Genomic DNA, 17008 nt, shown 5'->3' with positions numbered 1-17008 from the left:
TGCACGAGCTTTGTACATATTAAAAGGAAAGATAAGCTAGATTGTGTATCAACAAAAACTATTTTCTTAGGGTATTCACCATTTAAAAAGGGGTACAAATGCTATGATCCTATTAACAAAAAATTATTTATTTCTAGAAATGTTGTATTTTTTGAAAATGAACCATATTTCAAAAAAATAGGAGAGATTCAAGAGCCTAATCACATCCAAATTGAAAAAATAAATTCGGTAACACCCTATATTGCACAAAATAATTTAGAAGAAAATGAAATAAGTGATATTGAAGAAGAAATGGACGATGACAACAATGAAATAAATGAGACCGAAGTAGAGGATAATTCGGGACCTAGACGAACAACTAGGGTATCACAACCGTCAACTAGACTTAGAGACTATGTTACCTATACCGTCCAATATCCTATACAAGATTATGTCTCATATGAAAAAATTTTGCCTTCATACCAAGCTTACCTTACTACCATAGAAAAAGAAATAGAACCAAGAAATTATCAAGAGGCCATTCAAAATCCAACTTGGGAGAAAGCCATGAAAGAAAAGCTAAAAGCTCTAGAAAAAAATGAAACATGGTTAATTGTTCCATTACCAAAAAATAAAAAACCCGTTGGATGCAAATGGATTTACAAAATTAAATATAATTGTGATGGTACCATAGAACGGTATAAGGCAAGGTTAGTGGCCAAAGGGTTTACACAAACATATGGCATAGATTACAATGAAACTTTTGCACCGGTTGCAAAAATGAATACCGTTAGGGTCTTATTTTCCATTGCCGTAAACAATGGATGGAACCTATATCAAATGGACGTGAAAAATGCATTCCTTCAAGGAACACTTGAGGAAGAGGTTTATATGACTCTACCACCGGGTCATGTACAAGAAAAAAATTCTAATCTTGTTTGTAGATTAAACAAATCAATATATGGATTGAAGCAATCTCCACGAGCATGGTATGGCAAACTTAGCTCATATTTAATTTCTTGCAATTTTAAAATTAGCAATGCCGACCATTCATTATTTGCAAAAAATGAAGGAAATAATACAACTCTTGTGCTAGTATATGTAGATGACTTAATAATTACCGGAAATAATTTAGAAGAAATTAGAAAAATCAAATCCCAATTAAAAGAAAATTTTGACATTAAAGATTTAGGATATTTAAAATATTTCCTAGGAATAGAGGTAGCTTTTTCCAACAAAGGCCTATTAATTTCACAAAGAAAATATACTTTAGACTTATTAAAAGAAACCGGTAAATTAGGTTGTAAACCGGCCTCTACACCAATAGATAGTAAGTATAAACTAAATACTGAAGATGGTGAACCTTTAGAAGATATAAACCAATATCAAAGACTTGTAGGGAAATTAATTTATCTCACGGTAACCCGTCCGGATATTTCATTTTCCGTAAGTCAAGTTAGCAAATTTATGCATTCACCAAGAACACCACATTTATAGGCAATAAATAGAATTTTGAGGTATTTAAAAGGAAATCCTGGAAAGGGAATATGGATGAAGAATAATAGTTCTAATGCAATATGTGGCTATTCCGATGCAGATTGGGCCGGTAGCTTTGATAGAAAATCCACCACCGGCTTTTGCACATTTGTAGGCGGAAATTTAGTCACATGGAAAAGCAAGAAGCAAAATGTCGTGGCACGATCAAGCGCGGAAGCGGAATATCGAGCCATGGCATCAACCGCAAGCGAATTAATATGGCTCAAACAATTGCTCAAAGACATGGGAATCAACGTTGATCAACCCATGAAAATGTATTGTGACAACAACTCCGCACGTCACATTGCTCAAAATCCCGTATTTCACGAACGGACCAAACACATAGAAGTTGATTGTCATTTTATTAGAGAGAAGGTCCAAGCCAAGGAAATAGAAACGCCGTTTGTTAGAAGTGGAGATCAACTAGCGGATGTATTTACAAAAGGATTGGATCCAAAACCGTTTGAAGAAATCACAAGCAAATTAGGATTACTCGACATCTATAATCCTAGCTTGAGGGGGAGTGTTGAGAATAATTGAAAATATAAGGGTAGAAATGTAAAATAAGGAAAAAAAGGGTTAAAGTGTAATTAGAAAAATTAAGTGACTGTACCGTTAGGTACCATGTACCAACGGTAAAGTAGAAATGTAAATGTATAAAAGGTGTCAACCTTCTCTTGTAATATATGCAACAAAAAAATAAAAAGAATATATTTTTGTCTCCTCAAACTCTCATCTCTTTACAAAAATCAACACCTTGGTTTGCAAATCTGATCCCTCTGTTTTTTCTTTCTTCAACCGTATAACCCAAACTAAAGGAATCTGTCCTGATGCTTGTACTTTTGGGATCATGATGAAATACTGTGTCCAAATGAATCGGCTCAACCTAGCCTTTTCATTTCTCGGATGGCTTCTCAAAGAAGGTAAAAGGGCTAAGGCCATGACAATGAGTCCAATACTCAAGGCCCTTTGTTCTGAGAATAGGATTGGTGAGGCTGCAGCCATTGTTATTGACAAAATGCCTAAGATGGGATCTATACCCGATTTGTTCTCGTATACCATTCTTATTAAGGGGCTTTGCTCCAAGGGCAACACTAGCTTAGTTCTTCAGTTGTTTTTTAAAATGGCTAAACACGGTGGGGAGTATGAACCCAATGTGATAACGTACAACACGGTTATAGATGAGCTCCAGAAAGTGGGTTTACTTGTTGAGGCATTTGGTTTGTATAATCAGATGTACCTTGCTGGAGTTATGCCTGATACTGTGACTTACAACTCATTGATTAATGGGCTGTGCAAGAAAGGTGAAATTGAGAAAGCAAACAAAGTTCTGTGTAACATGATTTCAATAGGCAAGGAGCCCCATGTTGTGACTTATTCGATTCTTATAGATGGGCTATGCAAGAAAGGTGAAATTGAGAAGGCAACGGAGGTGGCGCATAGAATGATTTCAAAAGGCAAGGAGCCCGATGTTGTGACTTACAACACTCTTATAAATGGGTTGTGCAAGAAAGGTGAAATTGACATGGCAAAGGAGTTGTTGCATAGCATGATTTCAAAAGGCAAGGAGCCCAATGTCGTGACTTATTCCACTCTTATAGATGGGCTATGCAAGAGAGGTGAAATTGAGAAGGCAACGAAGGTGCTGCATAGAATGATTTCAAAAGGCAAGGAGCCCGATGTCGTGGCTTACAACACTCTTATAAATGGGTTGTGCAAGAAAGATGAAATTGACATGGCAAAGGAGTTGCTGCATAGCATGATTGCAAAAGGCAAGGAGCCCGATGTCGTGACTTATTCCACTCGTATAAATGGGTTGTGCAAGAAAGGAGAAATTGACATGGCAAAGGAGTTGCTGCATAGCATGATTGCAAAAGGCAAGGAGCCCAATGTCGTGACTTATTCCACTCTTATAGATGGGCTATGCAAGAAAGGTGAACTTAGGCTAGCAAACAGGGTGCTGGATGACATGATTTCTAAAGGGCTCGAGCCTGATGTCATGATTTCAAAAGGGCAACCCTAATGTCATGGCTAACAACAGTCATATAGTTGGGTGGTGAATATCTATGTGCTCAAGTTCTTGCCAAATCATTATTCTGTTTACTGAGACATCTCTTATTAATAGGAACACCTAAAGCTTTTACTACATGGACTTTTTTATTCACTTGCAATAGTTCGCAGTTTTATTTTCTCGAAATATTATTGGGCAGCTTTATCTTTCCCTCTCTGTAAGTTTTTTCTTAAGTTCTGATATATGAGATATTAATATCTCTGTGATATCATTTTATTTACGCAGCCCACACATCTAAGTTATTGATACTGCTAGGATTATTTTCAAATCTGTCATTCTGACATTCATTGAACGAGTTATTCTTGTTGTTGTTTATTATATCAGTTAGATCATTAGGTCCTAAGGTTTTTATTTGGCCAGTTCAAGTGAGTTGAGGCAATTATGAAGGCATTTGTTTCTAGTAACAGCAACTCCATAATTGTTGTTTCTAGTAATAGTAAGCTCCTTATTTCTTTCTAGTAATAGTAAGTTGCTTCATCTTTTTTTCAAGGATCAAATAGTATGTTTGTTAATTTTCGTTTTCGAAACAATCAGTTTGTTAACTTTGTTTATACGCATGGCCACTTTTCTCAAAAAGAAAAAAGAATGTGCACATGAAAGTTACCCAAATACAAGACTTCATTCTAAATTTGTGAAAACAGTAGTTGATATCATTTTTTTTGTATAGCAGCAGTTACTTCATGAATAGTAAAACTTTTTCACAATTAGAAATGTTGTTGGAAGAGTATGACTTGCATTGGTTTGTTGCAAAACCAAGCCTTTTGGCAGCAAAAATAAGAATTATAGTTTATAGAAAATACAACTTATGATGATCATCTTATATGTTAATGCTCACTGGCACTAGAGCTGATATATCCTTGCTCTGAAGTTGTTCTTGTAAAGATGTAATATGTAAGGTAAGCTAATAATCTTATTTGATTGTTTTGTAGAGCCAATAAATGCATTGACTTATCATCTGAACCACTTGTGCAGTAAACTATTTTAAACAAACTATGATCCTCTGTTAGTTAGACTAGGTAATTGTCTTATCTTGGCAGTCAAATCCTGTACTATCAAAGGCTCAAAGCCACATCTATTTGTGCAACCTTTTCTTTCTGTTGACATGCAATAATCCTATCTGGTATTGGTTTGTTGACTACCATCAACTTTTTTTTTTTTTACCAGCATACTACCTGTGTATCCTATTAACTGTATTCCTTGTTTTAGATATAGCATGCTATACTAATAAATACCTGTATGCTTTTTTGCATCGTAGCCCCTCCCCTCTGGCTAATGTATTAACAAAGATTTTCCTTTAGGAATGGGATTTTACTGGTAGTAGGTACAAGGTACATAAATAGCAGAGTTGCGCTTTTAGTACCTTGGTCCCCTATAATAGTGGTATTGTACAAAACTTGTTAATGTACATCCATTTTTAATTTGGTCCTTATACTATTTGTAATTATTCAGACAACTGTCCAACTATTGAAATAGAGATAATTATACATCCAAAGCTGACTAATTCCAATTCTTGGTAGTTGGTACTAAGTAGGACTAATTCCAATTCCACATCCAAAGCTGACTAATATACTAAAATCATTTTTTTTTAATAAAAAGTTATGTACATATAATATTTACAAGTAGAAAAGTTTAGGGACCAATTTGGGTGAAGAGTAGATATTATATGGACCATTCGTGTATTTTGTTCTTCATTAATTTAATAACATACGACATCTTCTTTATATACACTATCTTTCCATTTTTAGCTTTTGCTTGCCTGCGAGTAAATGAACACAACAAATAAATCAAACTTGAGTAACTAATTGTTGACAAATAACAAAGTTTACGGCGAAATTTACCCTAAAATGAATTTCAAAATTTTTTGAATTGACTTCGAATAGTAATTGAAGTTATGAAAACCAATCTAATTTATGAATGATGTATTTATCTGTAAAATTTATATATTGTCGAATTAATTTAGTATTAAATAGTAAAAACACAATGAAAAATAAATATATTAAAATCAGCTTATAAACTTTCTTTTTTTACTGTTATTTTTATATCAGATTAATTTTTAAATTTTTAAATTTTCATATAATTACGTATATGAGAAATATATACATGAAATTTCTCAAAAACAGAAAAAAAAAAAAAAAAGCGCTTACATGTAAAGATTTGAATTTAAAGCCAGACCGTCCAATCAGAATTCGCACAACTATTGAAGAAGCTCTATACATTTCACCTCAGCTGATTGGGCCGGATCCTAATCGGACGGTCCGGATCTAAACATAAATATTCTGTTACGTCAGAGGATATGGAATAAAAATATCAGCACCTCCTTTCACTTCACTAGTCACTAGCACTAGTCAGATTCAACTATTTCCAAAGAATAAGCGTTCGCTTCTGAATTCGAATCCTCTGAGATATCTCATATTTTGCGTGACTTTCTGGAAAATGTTAACCGTTCAAATACGTTCTGCACGAATCTCAAAACTGAAATTATACTGTCCCTGCGTTATTACCGAATAGACACCGGACACGTCGGTCACGCAAAAAATATGAGATATCTCAGACCGCTCAGCAACGGCACGCCTTTTTTTTTTTTTTTTATGTTTTTATTGAATTCAAAGCAGTCAAGCTTGGTGTCGGTCAACATATTTGGCTCTGGTTTGTGTACCCAGTTTGCACCAAAAATATTCAGTGATGGTTTTTTTTTTGTCATCACCAAAAAGTATTCACTAAGGTTACATATACTCAAAAATGTATTTTTTATTTTTAAGATACTTTGTCAAACCCAAAATAATACGGGAAAGATAATCTCAGGAAAAAAAATAAATGAGGAAAACTATATATAACTTATCAAAATATTAACTTTCATTTTTAAGGCATTATTACATATTTTTAAACCAACAAATTAACAAAAAAAAGTCAAAACAATAAAAAAGGAACTGCCTACATACCAGCAGGCCATGTCAAAACACGTCTTATGGAGACGTGCCGTGACAATAGACGTATTGTGTTCATCTCCGATATTGTACGATATATTTGACATTGCACGATACATGTTTCGGACACACCAGAATACGACACAGCACGGTTTCAATACATTACTGTACCAATGAAGTAATGTATCACTTGCCCATTGCAGATGAGATGAGCTTATCTAGGCTGTTAACGAGTCAACGAAATACTATATACCACACATCCTTCATTCCTCCAATTTCGTTGATATTTTCCCTCCGTGACACCCGCTCCCCATGTGACTCATTTATACATTTTAGTGGTATCTTCTTTAATGAATCCAGCTAACTTAGTATCCGAGTGAAATACGATGGAATAACAACTACCCTTCAATTTCAAGACTGGTTGATCGGATTTCTATAATTTGCCCCCATCACCATGGCCGGTGTGGGGGAAATGATTGCCCTCCCCTACTTCCGCTCAAGAGATCTCGAGGAACTTATGAAAGAAGAAAATCCCGAGAACCTTCATGAAAAGTCCCAACAACGTACAAACAAAGAACCGGTGGATTTTTGCAATCCCTGTCACCAATATGGGAAGAGGAGCGAGATGTTCTGTTGCGCGGAATGTTTGCAAGGTTTTCACCCTTCCTGCATTAGCGCCTACCCGACACGCACAAGGGAGGATATAAGGTTCAAGTATTTTATATGCCCACCATGCGCCTTAGACAAGTCTAAGCGAAGCAGGCAAAAGAGAAAATGAAAGAAGCAGTGGAACTCTGATTCCGATTAGGATTATCTCAACGTTGTATTATTTTTATTTTCAAACGCGAGCTATTAGTTGCTAGTTGTAATTTCCTTTATTTCAATGTTATTTTTCCTTCATTTATCTCAATTAGACATTTGCTAACGGGTAACCCGTGACCCGTTCCGGGTTACCCGTTACGGGTAACGGGTAGGATGGGTAAAGGGGTAGGTCGGGTACGGGTAAAACCCGTAACGGGTAGACGGGTAATTGGGCCAAAACCTATATCCGGTCCGTTTATTACCCGTACCCATTGCGGGTTAACGGGTACGGGTCCGGTCCGCCCGTTTTTTTTTTTTTTTTTTTTTTCTGTTTTTCCCTTTTTTTCTGTTTTTTTCAAAAAAATTCTAATTTTTTTGAAGTGAAACGGGTCGGGTACGGGTATGCGGGTAGATGGGTACGGGTAGGCGGGTACGGGTTGGCGGGTAGACGGGTACGGGTACAACGGGTTATTTTTTAAATCATGTTATCCGGTCCGTTTATTACCCGTACCCGTCTACCCGTCTACCCGTTTGTACCCGGGCAACGGGTACAGGTACCACGGGTAACGGGTACGGGCCGGGCAAAACGGGTTCTACCCGTTCCGGGTTTAGCAAATGCCTAATCTCAATTAATTTTTTACTTTCAAAATTGAGTATTTATGACTTTAATTCACAACAAATGAAATTTTTATCTTTTGATTTTCTTATTTTGTCTTGTATATATGTATTATTTATTTTTATAGGAAAGATATAATTACATAAGCAATTAAAATGTGTTAATTATAACAAAAATTATTGAGTTCAAAAACAAATATAATTACTTATATTTCAAATGGAGAGTGAACAAATAAATCAGAATTTTTATAGGTTATAAAAATAGATTATAACCTATCTTTAACAAATATAATTACTATGTCAAATGAATTTTAATAGGTATGAATTTGGATTTATAATTGATTGATTTTCAAAGAAAAAAAAACAGAAAAAAAAAAACAAAAAACAAAAAAAAGAACAAAAAAACTGAACAGAAACAGAAAAAAAAACTGAACAGAAAAAAACAGCGAAAAAAAACAGAAACAGAAAAAAAAAAAAAACGGTCCGGACCCGGACCGGACCGGACCGCCCGGCCCCCCGTACCCGGACCGTCCTGCCCCCGAACCCGTGACAGGCACGGGTATTAAACGGGCAGGGCAGGATTTTTGAAAAAAAAACCCGTGATGCCCGGCCCGTTGTGCCCGTGTGCCCGTGACGCCCGTGAGCGTGGCTACCCGTGCCCGTGCCCGGGTTTTGCCCGGACCGCCCGGCCCGGCCCGTTTACCAAACACTAGTCAAGCTTGGTGTCGGTCAACATATTTGGCTCTGGTTTGTGTACCCAGTTTGCACCAAAAATATTCAGTGATGGTTTTTTTTTTGTCATCACCAAAAAGTATTCACTAAGGTTACATATACCCAAAAATGTATTTTTTATTTTTAAGATACTTTGTCAACCCAAAATAATACGGGAAAGACAATCTCAGGCAAAAAAATAAATGAGAAAAACTATATATAACTTATCAAAATATTAACTTTCATTTTTAAGGCATTATTACATATTTTTAAACCAATAAATTAACAAAAAAAGTCAAAACAATAAAAAAGGCACTGCCTACCAGCAGGCCATGTCAAAAGATGTCTTATGGAGACGTGCCGTGCCAATAGACGTATTGTGTTCATCTCCGATATTGTACGACTTATTTGACATGGCACGATACATGTGTCGGACACACCAGAACAGGACACAGCACGGTTTCAATACATTACTGTACCAATGAAGTAATGTATTACTTGCCCATTGCAGATGAGATGAGCTTATCTAGGCTGTTAACGAGTCAACGACATACTATATACCACACATCCTTCATTCCTTCTCCAATTTCGTTGACATTTCCCTCCGTAACACCCGCTCCCCATGTGACTCGTACATTTTAGTGGCATCTTCTTTAATGCATCCAGCAAAGTTAGTATCCAAGTGAAATACGCTGGAATAACAACTACCCTTCATTTTCAAGACTGGTTGATCGGAGTTCTATAATTTGCCCCCATCACCATGGCCGGTGTGGGGGAATTGATTGCCTTGGCCGTGGTGAAGGAGCTGACCCGCAAGCTGAGTTCACCTCTTGTCAAGGAGATGAGCCTGCTGTGGAAATTCAAGGACGACTTGGAATACACCAAGGCCACTCTTTCAATGCTTCAGGTGGTGCTCCGGGATGCCGAGAATCAATCTGCTAGGGATGAGGCCGTTCGCGACTGGCTCAAGAGCTTAAAGGCCGTCTCATACGACCTTGAGGATTTGTTCAGCCGCTTTGCAGTAGACGTCCCCAGTAAGGTCAGCTTTGGATTTTTTTTTTTTTTTCCTTTACATCTCTGAATTCTGATGATTGAATCGTTCATATAGCGGCTCAAATTTTCAACTTGTTACTATTATTAGTAAAGTTAGGAAATATTAATTAATAAGCTACACAAAAAATGTCTTATCAATATACATGCAGTACATCAAATCAGATAATGAGATAGATAATTGGAAATTGTACATTATCTCCTACCTGCGATCTCTACCTAGGCCGTTGCTTGTACTGCAAGTCAACGGTCAAACAATTGTGTTTTTAATTTTTAATTTTTTTTTTTCATAAAAGTGGAGCAGTGTCCACCAATTTCATTACCAGAAACCAAACATACTGTTTCTACAAGCAAATGTATGGTACCAAGTTGGTACGAAATTGCCTAAAACATCACATAAGCAAAAGGAGAGAACCCAAGTGTATATATCATCTATCAATTTGGTCTTGTCCAAACTCATGGTCCAATACCAGATCTTGATCTCTTGGTACCACTAAGCTGGTATTGACCTGCAAAGGAAGCTCTAGAGCATCAGTAGGTAAAACTACAGATAATTTGAAATATGAATCATTGAATCATCTTTTCTACTTCTACACCAAAATGCAGTTCAGGAAATAATTCTATGCCCTATAATTCTCAAAGATTTTGCAGTTTCCCTCCTAAAACAAATTGTATTTCTATTTGGCAGCCGTTGCCAAGGTTTTTAATTTTTTTTTATTATTTCTTTCAAGCCAAATAACCATAAAACTGCTGCTCTAATCACCTACATGTCTTTAAGTGGAATAGATGCATCAATAATCCATATTCATCTATGTAGTGCATATTAAAGCAAAATTATTATAATTAACTAGTCAAGACCATATAGATTATACATAAGAACAAGAGAAACAAATGACCTATTGTTTCAGAGTTACTACAAAGAACAGAAGAAATGTTGCCGTCCTCTTTTAACTAAATTGGCTTTAGTTCGAACCACTAGCAGAACCACTAGCATTGAATGGGGGTCAATTGACCCCCATATATATATTTTTTTAATTTATGATTTTCTATATATTTTAGAGTAAAATGCTATGATACAAGTAAATTGACCCCCACTTACACTATGAAAATTTTATATGATTGATCCCTATATCTTGAAAGTTTGGGTCGGCCCCTGGTTAGAACCATGTTTCTTTTGACAAGCCAAAGAAAAAACTTAATTTTTAAAGGGATTTTCTTATTTCCATATGGAATCAAACTCCTTATTTGAAATGCCCCCAAATTCAAGTCAATTGTATAAAGGTTTGACTATAAATCTACCATCTACTGTCCATCTCCAAATGTTTTGATCTGATTTGATTGGAGACTAAAAGAAGAAGAGAATTGTTGTTTTAGTTGATTCCATTCTTGAAGATAGACACCTACCAATTGTCTTTTAAAAGCAAGCAATATACTATTATTTTTGAAAAGATCAGTAACCAAAATATTTGGCGAAGAGGTAATCTGAAACAAATTAGGATACACACATTTCAATGCACATTGACCTGTCCATCTGTCATGCCAAAATAAGTATTGAATCCATTTCCTACAATCTTATTTAATAAAATATTTTTTTCAGAAGGTACAAACCTTTTCCGTAAAATTATCTTGTAAATTTGCACATAGTGATTATACGTCATTATATCAAATTGAGATCTATATCTTTTAGTTCTAATTTCCTATGTAAAACAAAACCCAAATAAGATTACATACTACCTTTGCTCTACTACTCATTTATATAGGATTATCAGCATATATTTTGTTTGTCAATTTCCTCTCATTTTCTATTAGTGTTTTCTCACATTGGAATTTATGTACAATTAATCCTTGATTGAACCCAAATTATCTGACCGGGTTGATGAATCAGGTCAGTTCAAACTGGTGGATCTTTATCCAACCTGGTTTGTTTGACGAGTGTTTAGATGTGCAAGAAATTAATTAAAAGTACTCGAGATTAGTTATAACCATATGCTTTAAAAGCTTTCCAAATCTAAATGTCATATTCGTCTATACTTCCTCATTTTTGTCACTAGGAATTACTTTAAGCACCTCGTGGAGAACCTTTCACTAGTCAGATAACTGGGCTTCCGTTGTGCAATGCATCTAAGATTTGGTTTTCCTTTTGGATCAATGGCAGATTCCACGCATATCAAAACTGTATCTAGCTCACAAAATGAAGAAATTGAGAGCAAAATTGGACAAAATAGCATCATTGAGAAGCAAATTCAACTTCAAGGAGGAAACATCTTCCAATCAATTGGATGAAATCAAGAAAAGGCAAACTTTCTCTGAAGTTGACGACAAGAGAATAAGAGGGAGGGCTGAAGAGAAGGAAAAATTAATGAGGATGCTATTGGATATGCATCTTGAAGAAGATATGTCCTTCATCCCCATAGTTGGCCTTGGTGGTCTAGGAAAGACAACCCTGGCCCAATTAGTGTACAATGATGAGAGAGTGAAAACGACCTTTGATTTAAGAGCATGGGTTTATGTGTCTATGGAATTTGATTTGAAAAGAATCGGCGAAGCTATAACATCACAGATTAAACAGGAGCGTTGTGATTTTAACGACCTTCAATCTGTAAGGAACTCTATTAAAAGAATACTCAATGACAAACGATGCTTGATAATTTTAGATGATCTATGGAGTGAGGATGTGGATAAGTTGAATGATTTGAAATTGATGCTGAAGGGTGGGAGCAAAGGAAGCAAGATTGTCATAACCACCCGAAGCCAAAAGTTGCTATGCACATGGGTGCCGATTGCCTTCACAGGCTGGAGTTATTATCAAATGGTGACTGTTGGTACTTAGTAAAGGAAAGAGTTCTTAGTAATGGAAATGATGAAATTAATTCAATTCAAGAAGAAACAAAAGAAGAGATTGCAAAAAAGTGCCACGGAGTTCCCTTAGCGGCTAATTCGCTTGGGAGCATACTGTCGTTTCCAGGAGAGCTTGACAAGTGGTTATCTATCAGAAACAGTGATACATGGGAGTTCTGTTGATTTTTGTAAAGAGATGAGAATTTGAGGAGACAAAAATATATTTTTTTTATTTTTTTTGTTGCATATATTACAAGAGAGAAGGTTGACACCTTTTATACATTTACATTTCTATTTTACCGTTGGTACATGGTACCTAACGGTACAGTCACTTAATTTTTCTAATTACACTTTAACCCTTTTTTCCTTATTTTACATTTCTACCCTTATATTTTCAATTATTCTCAACACTCCCCCTCAAGCTAGGATTATAGATGTCGAGTAATCCTAGCTTGCTTGTGATTTCTTCAAACGGTTTTGGATCCAATCCTTTTGTAAATACATCCGCTAGTTGATCTCCACTTCTAACAAACGGTGTTTCTATTTCCTTGGCTTGGACCTTCTCTCTAATAAAATGACAATCAACTTCTATGTGTTTGGTCCGTTCGTGAAATACGGGATTTTGAGCAATGTGACGTGCAGAGTTGTTGTCACAATACATCTTCATGGGTTGATCAACGTTGATTCCCATGTCTTTGAGCAATTGCTTGAGCCATATTAGTTCACTTGCGGTTGATGCCATGGCTCGATATTCCGCTTCCGCGCTTGATCGTGCCACGACATTTTGCTTCTTGCTTTTCCATGTGACTAAATTTCCGCCTACAAATGTGCAAAAGCCGGTGGTGGATTTTCTATCAAAGCTACCGGCCCAATCTGCATCGGAATAGCCACATATTGCATTAGAACTATTATTCTTCATCCATATTCCCTTTCCAGGATTTCCTTTTAAATACCTCAAAATTCTGTTTATTGCCTCTAAATGTGGTGTTCTTGGTGAATGCATAAATTTGCTAACTTGACTTACGGAAAATGAAATATCCGGACGGGTTACCGTGAGATAAATTAATTTCCCTACAAGTCTTTGATATTGGTTTATATCTTCTAAAGGTTCACCATCTTCAGTATTTAGTTTATATTTACTATCTATTGGTGTAGAGGCCGGTTTACAACCTAATTTACCGGTTTCTTTTAATAAGTCTAAAGTATATTTTCTTTGTGAAATTAATAGGCCTTTGTTGGAAAAAGCTACCTCTATTCCTAGGAAATATTTTAAATATCCTAAATCTTTAATGTCAAATTTTTCTTTTAATTGGAATTTGATTTTTCTAATTTCTTCTAAATTATTTCCGGTAATTATTAAGTCATCTACATATACTAGCACAAGAGTTGTATTATTTCCTTCATTTTTTGCAAATAATGAATGGTCGGCATTGCTAATTTTAAAATTGCAAGAAATTAAATATGAGCTAAGTTTGCCATACCATGCTCGTGGAGATTGCTTCAATCCATATATTGATTTGTTTAATCTACAAACAAGATTAGAATTTTTTTCTTGTACATGACCCGGTGGTAGAGTCATATAAACCTCTTCCTCAAGTGTTCCTTGAAGGAATGCATTTTTCACGTCCATTTGATATAGGTTCCATCCATTGTTTACGGCAATGGAAAATAAGACCCTAACGGTATTCATTTTTGCAACCGGTGCAAAAGTTTCATTGTAATCTATGCCATATGTTTGTGTAAACCCTTTGGCCACTAACCTTGCCTTATACCGTTCTATGGTACCATCACAATTATATTTAATTTTGTAAACCCATTTGCATCCAACGGGTTTTTTATTTTTTGGTAATGGAACAATTACCCATGTTTCATTTTTTTCTAGAGCTTTTAGCTCTTCTTTCATGGCTTTCTCCCAAGTTGGATTTTGAATGGCCTCTTGATAATTTCTTGGTTCTATTTCTTTTTCTATGGTAGTAAGGTAAGCTTGGTATGAAGGCAAAATTTTTTCATATGAGACATAATCTTGTATAGGATATTGGACGGTATAGGTAACATAGTCTCTAAGTCTAGTTGACGGTTGTGATACCCTAGTTGTTCGTCTAGGCCCCGAATTATCCTCTACTTCGGTCTCATTTATTTCATTGTTGTCATCGTCCATTTCTTCTTCAATATCACTTATTTCATTTTCTTCTAAATTATTTTGTGCAATATAGGGTGTTACCGAATTTATTTTTTCAATTTGGATGTGATTAGGCTCTTGAATCTCTCCTATTTTTTTGAAATATGGTTCATTTTCAAAAAATACAACATTTCTAGAAATAAATAATTTTTTGTTAATAGGATCATAGCATTTGTACCCCTTTTTAAATGGTGAATACCCTAAGAAAATAGTTTTTGTTGATACACAATCTAGCTTATCTTTCCTTTTAATATGTACAAAACTTGTGCATCCAAATATTTTTAAATGATCAAAGGTAATTTTTTGTTGATAAAAAATTTCTAATGGAATTTTATTTTCTAATTTTGAACTTGGCAATCTATTAATTAGGTGTGTAGCGCAAAGTATGGCATCCGACCAATATATCTTTGGAACATTACTTTGAAACATCAAGGTTCTTGTCATTTCCAATAAATGCCTATTTTTCCTTTCCGCCACTCCGTTTTGTTCGGGTGTATTAATGCAAGTAGTTTGGTGTATGATCCCTTTTTCTTTAAAAAAAGTTTCAAAATTTTTGTTTACAAATTCCGTTCCGTTATCCGACCTAAATATTTTTAGTTTAGCATTAAATTGATTTTCTATAAAACAAAAAAATTCTTTGAAGCTACTAAACACTTCATTTTTTGATTTGAGTAAATATAACCAAGTGGTTCTTGAAAAATCATCAATAAAAGTAACAAAATATTTAAATCCATTATATGAGTCAATTGGGGCCGGTCCCCATACATCCGAATGAATTAAATCAAATATAGCTTCACTTTTACTATTGGAATGAGAAAAAGGAAGTTTTGTTTGTTTTGCTAACTTGCAAACCTCACAATTAGTACAATTTAAATTTTTACAATCCAAAATATAGTTTAAAACCTTGTCGGAGGGATGCCCAAATCTTCTATGCCAAAGATCAACATTAATAGATTTAGCGGAAGCACAAAGATTTATTTTTTGCAAATCCAAAATATAGTGTCCATTTTCAAGAAAACCTTCACAAATTTTCTTCCCGGTTTTCCGGTCTTGAAATACAACATTTTTACATGAAAAAATTACGTTACAATTAAAATCTTGTGTTAATTGTCTTACGGAAAGTAGATTTATAGGAAAGTTTTTTAAAAATAAAACTTTGTTAATTTTCTTATTGAAAAGATTCATTTCACCGACACAATTAATTTTTTCTTTCATACCATTTGCTACTAACACATATTGGTTATGTTTGGACAATTTTAAATTGGTAAGAAATTTTTCATTTCCAAACATGTGATCCGTAGCACCACTATCTATAATTATTTGGTCAAATAAATTAAAATTTTGAGTGCGAGATACAATACCACATGAGCTGTGAATTTGATTCTGATTAGAAAGCAGCACAGAGAGTTGTTGGAGAAGGGTTCGCATTTGATCGGCCAACCCACTTGACCCATTTCTCCCTGACCCGCTTGAATCTGACCCGCCAGCGAATAAACTGGACGCCTCCATTTTATGAACGAATGGAGAGGTTATGTGTGGTTTATTAGCCCCTTTTTCTCTTTCTTTTTCCAGGGAAGCACGCTCCCGCTCTTTTCTTTCCTCTACCTCTCCGCCATTCTTTCTCCCTGTCCGATCGTATCCCTTCTCTGCCACCTTCCACCACTTAGGTCGGAGATGAGAATGGAGAAACCAACAATCGTCATGGGTGTGGTTCCCTATTTTGCAATTGGAGCATTTTTCGGATTTATTTTTGAGGTTAGAGTCTCGACGCGGACCGAAGCTAGGGTTTGGAGCGTTTCCTCGGATCATGAAGTTGGTTCTCAGATAGGCTTTGAGGTTATTTTTCGATTTTGGTCTGAAAAACAGATGCTTCTGATATGTTGATTTTTTTTTTTTTAATTTTTTTATCCGATCGAACTTTTCTGGTATAGATCTGAAAAACAAACAGATCTTGAGATTTTGGTAAAGATATTGGTTATGGGTTTTTTTTGTGTTTTTTTTTTTTCTCGGATTTTCTGGTATGCAATCAGCAAAATCTGATTTGGGATTTTCTGCACCAGTCTTACTGTTTTTCTTTTATGGACTGTTACGGTGGCTGGTACAGTGTACTCAACACTTAGATGGCCAAATTGGCACTTGGATGAGTTTCAGTTTTTTCTTTTTTTGGAGTTTATCAGAGTATTGAGGATTATCGGAAGCTTGAAGCTTTATCGGGTTATTGAGTATTCATATGAGGTTATCAGAATCGAGCTTGAAGCTCTGATACCATGTTGATTTTTGTAAAGAGATGAGAATTTGAGGAGA

At 35.3% G+C, this 17008-nt stretch overlaps 2 protein-coding genes across 2 annotated transcripts; both read left to right on the top strand.

Annotated features, from left to right (window-relative positions):
* The first annotated feature begins 2273 nt into the window (after positions 1–2273).
* Positions 2274–3907, top strand: LOC144559832 (uncharacterized). Its single transcript, XM_078308981.1, has 2 exons — positions 2274–2842; positions 2948–3907. Exons 1-2 carry the CDS (start codon positions 2366–2368, stop codon positions 3536–3538), a joined length of 1068 nt encoding a protein of 355 aa, XP_078165107.1. The 5' UTR covers positions 2274–2365; the 3' UTR covers positions 3539–3907.
* A 5490-nt stretch (positions 3908–9397) lies between these two features.
* LOC144562976 (putative disease resistance protein RGA4) lies at positions 9398–16926 on the top strand. The gene is made up of 4 exons (XM_078312377.1): positions 9398–9676; positions 11843–12505; positions 16277–16459; positions 16882–16926. Exons 1-4 carry the CDS (start codon positions 9398–9400, stop codon positions 16924–16926), a joined length of 1170 nt encoding a protein of 389 aa, XP_078168503.1.
* Positions 16927–17008: the final 82 nt, after the last annotated feature.

The sequence above is a fragment of the Carex rostrata genome, chromosome 1 (genome assembly GCF_964058835.1).
Source record: "Carex rostrata chromosome 1, lpCarRost1.2, whole genome shotgun sequence".
NCBI lineage: Eukaryota > Viridiplantae > Streptophyta > Magnoliopsida > Poales > Cyperaceae > Carex > Carex rostrata.
This window is presented reverse-complemented; position numbering and strand designations above follow the sequence as displayed.